The sequence below is a fragment of the Crassostrea angulata genome, unplaced genomic scaffold (assembly GCF_025612915.1).
Source record: "Crassostrea angulata isolate pt1a10 unplaced genomic scaffold, ASM2561291v2 HiC_scaffold_121, whole genome shotgun sequence".
In the NCBI taxonomy this organism is placed as follows: Eukaryota; Metazoa; Mollusca; class Bivalvia; order Ostreida; family Ostreidae; genus Magallana; species Magallana angulata.
The window spans coordinates 23,505-32,000 of NW_026441676.1; the positions used below are offsets into that span (position 1 = coordinate 23,505).

At 33.4% G+C, this 8,496-nt stretch overlaps 1 protein-coding gene across 1 annotated transcript; it reads left to right on the forward strand.

Annotated features, from left to right (window-relative positions):
• Window positions 1-2,710: 2,710 nt before the first annotated feature.
• Window positions 2,711-6,092, forward strand: LOC128169369 (cell death abnormality protein 1-like; the record flags this gene model as incomplete). The annotated part of the gene is made up of 6 exons (XM_052835526.1): window positions 2,711-2,777; window positions 3,428-3,646; window positions 3,914-4,171; window positions 4,612-4,749; window positions 4,986-5,126; window positions 5,946-6,092. Coding segments are annotated over exons 1-6 (970 nt in total), but the record flags the coding sequence as incomplete, so codon positions are not given.
• Window positions 6,093-8,496: the final 2,404 nt, after the last annotated feature.

Here is an 8,496-nt window from a genome sequence, read left to right on the forward strand (position 1 = left end):
TCGCTGCCCTAGGGAGTTGTCCAAATTAATAAGAGACAATAAGAAACCCTTGTTCACAATGGCTTCGACAGGGCCGCAGAGATAAAGGTGAAACAAAAATTCCGATATAAACATTTGTTTAATTACGATATTAATTGTATAAAATTTACGTAATACTGATACTTGCTATTTTAAAGAATTTTAAATATACTAGGATTACGATAAACAAGTGGTAATTAGGCCCCGCTTAAGGACACATGCATCTGTAATGGCGGCCTACACGGAGATGGTGAATGCACAGCTCAATATTCACGGTGGCTTAATGTCCACGGAAAATTGTCTGACCGTGAACATAGTGAAGTTAAGAAAATCGTAATGTTTTCTACGTCTACAGTATATAGGACTCTTTAAGGTTTTACCATTTTGGTCGTTAAAGAATGCATGCCCCATGAACAGACTTACTAATTTTGGGGGGCAAAGACAACATTTATGGAGATCAGGAAGCATTCTTATCGACGACACTAGAAAAGAGAATAGTCAAATACCGTCACTGAGAATATTTCCCTACAGGAACTGTAACACAACGGTCCTGTCTTTCTTAAGGCCACTGAGAATGTTTTCCATGAGAAATTGTTACCAATTGGTCTTGCTTTTATTCAGGAAGTGCATGTTAAGCCAGGGGAAGTTATTACTTCTTCTCATTATGTTTGTTTAGAAAAACTCTTGGTGTACTCTTTTTAATACTGCATAAATTTAAAAACAGGAATCAATGTGGTAAAATGGGAACAGCAAGAATTTTAACAATTGAATACAGATTGCAAATGGAATTGGTGAATTCAAATAGACCTTCAGTAGTTACTGTAATTTTTAGTTTCAACCTCTAGCAAAATAGAAACATTCACATTAATATAAAATAATCAAATACGACATGTATTAGGAGTGCATGTACTGCAATTATTATTGAACGATGGACTAATCAATCCTAGCTTACAGGTTTGGGGTCTAGGATTCACAGAGCGTTCCTTTATTAATCATGCTGCACGGGGTTTGTAACCGGACCCGTGACAAGCACTTTAATTCTGATTTTCATGAAAGGAGTTTAAAATTCTCTACATTTCCTTCCCATCCTTATTTTGTTTAGTAGTAAGACAACGATTGAACGACGTACAGACCTGCATATAATTGTTGTTTGAGTCCTAAACAGTTTTTATTGTTTAATTTAACGATTCTTTTTATTTTATTTTTTTTATAAAAAAAAAGTCCCCATTCATCTCCCCCCCCCCCCAAAAAAAAAAAAAAAAAAAAAAAACACGTTGAAGAAAATGCTATTTGATTCTAGGGATGAAACAGATGTTTCTTTTACCCATTGTAGCTCGTGAGCTTTCCGATAAGTAAATCATAGCTAAGTATTCTATACAGGATCGCAATTCTTGGATTCTTATCGGATGTAAGTTAAGTAAGTCTCCTAACTTGATTATAAAAATTTAATGTTTTGGATTTGTAATGTCTAAATATACAACGGCGATTTCCGAACAGATGTTTATTGGTCTCATGAGGATTCACTACATGTACATTTGATTGTCCCCCAATGTTTTTTTCTATAATTTATTAGGTCGTTCCATTCTCATGAATGTGTTGTCCTTTACTCCTTTCAATTTGTCTTTTTCTTAACGACTTTTTTATCAAGTTCTTCCAATTTGCACATGACAAAGAAGATCGGTGGCGCTGATTAGAGTCTAATATATAGAATTTGTCAAATTTTATGAGAGTCTGTGGGTTTTTTTCTGTAAGTTAAACATATTGAATTTGCCTGTTTTTGTTTTTTTTTAAATTTTAGAACCCAGTACATGTTTGGAAGTTTAACAAAAGTTACATCAATTTTGGCATTGTACTTGTTATTATTATACTATAGCATTGAATCATGATTTTTTGAAGTATACACTCTCATAACTGCAGCGGTGTGTGCATACAAATTTTCATAACGCGCTAACGCGCGTTACTCAATTTGTATGCACACACCGCTGCAGTTATGAGAGTGTATACTTCAAAAAATCACGATTTAATGCTTATATTTACATTTTTTAAAACTTCTTGCCTTGTCTGCAAATGTGATTCATACCTTAAAATTCCTATCTTATCCTAAGGGTAAGTTAATATTAATGGAAGAGCCACAGTAACAGCCACAAGCGTGAACTTTGATTTTCGCTTGTGACGTTGCAGTTTACAGCGTTCAACATTTGTGTCGTCATAATAAAACTCGTCAATTTGACCTTTGACTACTTGTTGCATTTAGAGGCATTTAAACATCACGGAATTTAATGGAAAAACACAGTAGAATGTAAATATAATATCATATTTGTATGTATTATTGTAATGTCGTTAACAAAGCACACATGAAATTTTTTTAACAATCAATTCTGCTATTTAAGGAGATAGACGGAATGTTATTGTGTAAAGATTATATTGATTCTGCAACAAACAGTGAAAACCCGATACAAAAAGTCTTACTATATAGTTACGAGTGCACAATGAGAGCTAAAAGTCGTACAGTATTATATATAACCCCAAAAATTCCCCCAAGAAGTCAAAACACTCATTCTGTAGTTAAATTATCTTATTTGCAGGAAGTAATGTCTAGTAATCTTTATAAATGTTATCCTAATTCTTCCTTAAATAGAAAACTCTACGGAGGCATACACTGTGAAAATAAAATTTTATCAAAGAGAAAGACATGGTAAAAATGCAATTATGTCATTCTGTTTTCTATTTGGAAACTTTAGCTATAGCATTATCATACGGTAAGTAATTGCGTTTTACAAATATGATGCATTGTATTTTTTAAAAAGTATTAATTTTAATTTTAAATTAACGTGCATAAAATATAACATCTTAAAAAAAGAAGAAAAATACACCATGAAAACGTAATTCTCATGCATCTTATTAGATTATTGCACATCCGACAATTTTAAATATCATAGTTACAAAACTTTACTTAAATTATATCATTTTTTTTAATAGTTATCAAACTTGTTTCTTCAACTAGCTTTTATCATAGTTATATACACATATGTAAATATTTACAGAATTGAATCGGTTCTTATTTTTTTTTCGAATGAAATTTTCTGTAAAAAGGGCTTTATTTTGCATTGGATCTCTGCCGTGGTGCACAAATGATGTTATACATGTATTTCTGATTACTTTCTTCTTTAAAGATCGTACGCAGTTAGACTTCCTTCTCATTTGTTTCTTCAGTTAAAAGAATCTATCCAATTTTCTTATCTGTCTTATTTTACAGCACAAGTCTCCTGTAAATACGTAATATTAGTTCTTAATTCTTACATAGATAAATGATAAATGTACATATTAATTTCTAAAAAAAAATGACCACGACAAAAAACAACAAACAAACAATATATGACTGAACCTCTACAGTGACCGTCTCGTTTAGATAATCTATCCTACAGAAAGATCGCCACGCAATCGCATACATATCCAAGCAACGATTATGACGCTAGTAAAGCTGTTGACGGCAACATAGCAACATGTATGAGGACGCTAGATATAGGACATACATCTCCTCAAAAAACGGTGTGGTGGAAGGTGGATCTTGGTGAAGTGTATACAATTAACAGTATCAATATACTGTTCAGGGCGTATAATGGTTACGGTATAAAGTTTGTTTAACTTTAAGACATGTTCGACAGCATTATATTTGTGCAACAGATAGATTGTATCGCTCGTTAAATGACAAACGTAACTTTATCTTTCGCACTTTTTAAATCTTTAAGATTTACAATATTGCCTTTTATTAGAATATGCATTGTTTGGTTTTTAGTTTATGTTCGATGTATGTACACCTTTGGTGTATGACATCATACAACACTCAAACTTTTTATTTGCTTAATGCGTTGTCTAAATAATTTCTTTAATATAGAGGACAGACAGCGAGGTCGTTTAGCAGGATTCTCTCTATATGTGTCAAACAGCAGTTTATCAACCAATACTGATATAAAGAGTACCACTATGTGTTACAAGGACGGACCTCACCTACCGGCCATCAACTTCTCCACAACATGTATTAAGGAAGGACGTTATGTCATATTTTATAATGAAAGGCTTAATGAAGTGACTTACCCTGAAGGTTACGAAATATCTAACGCTTTTACGGAACTGTGTGAAGTTATCGTAAAAGGTATTGCATTTCAGATCAACCAATATACATTTTTTAGTGCGTCATTATGTTCAATCATTAGTCCGAGTAGGTCAGTTGTCTTTCAAAAATCATCTTCATCTTATTTAACTTAAAAATTATGTATTAAAATAACTAAACAACCTTTCATTTTAGCTTTATTGAATTAGTTTAGCTTAGTTGGAATGTTTTGAGTTTTCACCATTTAAAATTTGCCTGGGGTATAAACTGTGACATTCTAGCCTACCATGAAAATGGAAAAAGTATCCTACATATATACCATAAAGAGATAACATTTCACTGAACTCACATTGGCCAAAGAGAACCGTTCTCGTGATGTTAATATCAATGCAATAAACAACTTTCTTATTTTTTTCTGTTCTGTTTGAGTCTGTGTCAAATTCTGTGTAAATTTTTTCACATTTGCTTTTTGTTACATGTAGGGCGCACTACTACCTGTATATATGGAAGTAACTGTGACATCCCATGTCCTGTTTCATGCAAAGACAACATTTGCCAAGAACAGAATGGAAGTTGTTTTGACTGTAAACCGGGATGGTTGGGATCTTTTTGTAACACAAGTATGAACTCATTGTCCATTGATATCACTAACTTGGTTTTATATTGAAAATAAATTCAGATAGAAGAGTTACATTTTCATAACACATTAAAAAATAATTAATATCAAGAACAACAGAATTAACTTTCTTCGTATTGACAATTTGAGAGGACGTGTTATAATGAATAAAATTGTTATCATAATTTTCATACTGGTGGTGTATAGGAATAAAAAAAATAACACAACTATTTTTGTTAGCTTGCGGAATAGGATGGTATGGTGTAAACTGTTTTCAACCGTGTGTAGGACATTGTAGAGACGGCATTACCTGTAACCACGTGACTGGTGTATGTGACAGAGGATGTGATGCAGGATGGACAGGATACATGTGTAATGAGGGTAAAGATAGTTCAAAGGTTTTTTTTTTCGAAATTACTATAAAGAGAATGTTAGTTTGACCAAGTTGCAACCAATAACAACACTCCGCTCACCAAAACGTGTCTTACTTACTATGGAATATAGTCCATAAACGAAATAAGGACATTTGTCTTAAAAGGTTTGAACATGTAAGGATTAAAAGTGTTAAACCACACTATCCTGGAAACGATGCACAAAAGTAATACAATTCGTCGTTAAAAACGCTCGCAGATTAAACAAAACATGAACCACCGTTATTTTGTTTAACAAAAAGCAATTTAGAAACTCAATACAATGTTATATTGTTTATTTTGCATACGTCCATTAACTAATTTGTCCGTTTCAACCATACACTTTGCCGTTTTGTAAAGGTTTTTTTCGAAGAATGATAACAAACGTGGTTTAATGCTGCATTTTTTATTTAGGTATATGAAAGTTAAAAAAATATATTTATATTGTCGTTCGTCAAATAATCGAGACAAACTTCAAAAGGCCAATGGATACATTTAATTAATTTTTTTAAAGTATTCAAACTACGGCGGCATTAAATATTTAAAATGGGAGTTTATAGCTTGTTGATTAAAGGAAAAGTATGTTAGTCTTTGTCAGTCAGAAACAGCTGATGACTATTGAAACTTCATGCATACATCATGAACTGTCAGAAAAATAACATAAAGAAATTATTGACCCGAGTAAACGTTTATCTTTGAAAATAGTTTGTATCAATTTATTATTGTGCACGTTAGTTGAAGGTTTAAGATTCCTTCTTACTCATCATGCTCGCATATTTGCTTTTTGAAGAGTGCAATAGAGGGACCTTTGGTTATGATTGTGTCAACACCTGTCATTGTCTGAACATATCTTCCTGTGATAAAAGAACAGGAACATGCGACGGAGGGTGTACCCCCGGATATGTCAACAACAACTGTAGCACAAGTAAGTATTATGGTCAGATATACAATACCAGTGAGAGGACCACCGATAAGTTATAGTTAGAAAATATATGTTTAATCGGTCAATGATGTGCAGAGGTATAAGGATTTTGTAAGTCGAATAACAGGTCAGCAGATATTAAGTATAAGTTATTTTGTCTTATAATGATATAATATTTGCCCATGTTTTGGATTGATGGGAATATATATGTAATTTTATGCACACCACGCACTTGCTTCAGATTATACATCATTAAAGCTTCAAAACGTTATCGTTAGGATCGCTTTTTATATGCATTGTTGGTTGTCTTAAAACATACGATTTAATTAACAATTATTTCATTTGTATTGTATTTGTAAGTATCCGTTTGGAATGATCTTTATCAATTTATGAAACAACATCCCATGTGAATGTTATTATATGAAAAGGATGCTGTGGAATCATTTAGAATCGTAGTGGCCAATTTTCGTGGATAGTTGGGTTTTTTTTTTTGCATATTCGTAGGGATGTAATTTCCTGGATGTGTTGGTTTTAAGTTTTAGTAAGAAAATTTACTCTTTCAAAACTTGTGGAGGACATAAATTTGTGGGGGGGGGGGGGGGGGCTACCCACGAAAACTGAGCCACCACGAATTTTAACGAGTCCACAGTACATCGTTTTTAGCTCACCTGAGCTGAATGCTCAAGTGATCTTTTCTGATCACATTTTGTCTATCGTTCGTCTTACGGTCTGTCTGTCCGTCTGTCTGTCTGTAAACATATTTTTAACATCTTCTCAAAAACCACTTGTCCAAAGTCAACTAAACTTGGCACAAAGCATCCTTAGGCTAAGGGGGTTCAAAGTTGTAAAAAATAAAGACCACGTTCTTTTGCAAATGAAAAAAATGACAAACCGTTAACCATCTGAAAATGCATTCAACGAAATACAAATCCAAAGCAGAGCAACACGGACCTCCAAATAGATAGAGGTAGGATCAGTTGTCTAGGAGGAGTGAGCCTCATCTGCTGACCGGTCACACCCTCCATATGCTCTTTGTCGTAATCGGGGAAAAAACCCCGAAAAAGTCCGTAAACAATTGGGTGATTAATTATGGTTTAACAATTAGTATAAAAAACGTCTGTCAGCATGCGACCCAGTGGACGATTTAATTTGCTGATAAGCTCGTTGTATCGAACATAGAACTTACGAAAAGATGACTTCAAACGAGACTGTTGATAGTCCTGTTTTATCAAATTGTTTGTCAGTAGCTTGCTTCGTCTTAGAAACTGTTCATACAAAGAGCATGCCCTTGTGTATCAAATAAACTGAAAGACAAAAACACCATGTGCAAGTGATGAAGGTATATTGCTACATAAGCATGGAAACTCGACTATAGAAAAACTGAAGTCATCGCATTTATCATGAAGTTTTGTTGTTAGGTTACCATCAATGTCATGTCCAGTAAAATATCCACATATGGAACGGATGACGCAGGCCATTTGGGCAAGAAAGCTAAAACTTGTTTGGAAGAATCGTTAGGTAGTGAGATTTCAAGTTTATTCATATCATGAATCCCGGGGGGGGGGGGGGGGGGGGGTGTAAGATGGGGTCACAAAGGGGGTTACAAATTCTTACATTGAAATATATAGAAAAATATCTTTAAATCTTTTTCTAAAAAAATTTGGCTTAAAAAGCTAAAACTTTAGTGAAAGCAACTTCAAATAGTGAACAAATCACAATCACAATCTTTAGAAGTAGTGTGGGGCCACATTTTGGATTCAGGTGTACAAAGAAAAACATTTTAATCATTCACACAAACTGAAATGTCATTATATATGCTTTTACTAATATGCAAGCATTTTTATATATTGTTGATTCTTTAAAATTGTTTAAGCGTTGGCCCGTGGACGTTTATTGGGCCTCACAAGGCGTTCAGAGTTTTGTGTAGGTTTATATCCTGTATATAAACAATTGTTAAGGGTCTTTTTGAAAAATGCAATGCTAAATGTGATATGACTATAAAATCATCCTGTTAGAAAAGGGACTTGATTAGAAATATAAAAATATCCAGGGGGAAACACATTTTTTTTGGTACAGAATCTACATGTATTATACCACATTGTCCAGATATTTTGTATTATGACTCCTTGAAGCTGATTTTATCATGCCTATTGTTGCTCAGGTGAGCGATGTAGCCCGTGGACCTCTTGTTCTCACTGTGTGAAAAAAGCGAATTGATGATAGACAATTAAGTGCAAAATGAAGATAATGCATAAACTACACGAAATTATTTACATACGAGTTGACTGTTTATGTAACGTAATTCCCTTACGTACTATTTAAGGTCAGACGACAGGTTCCTTAATTTTATATAACATTTTCCAGGAATTTGTTAATGGTTTACTACTACTCTGACAAGCTTTCTTGCAAAAAATTAGGA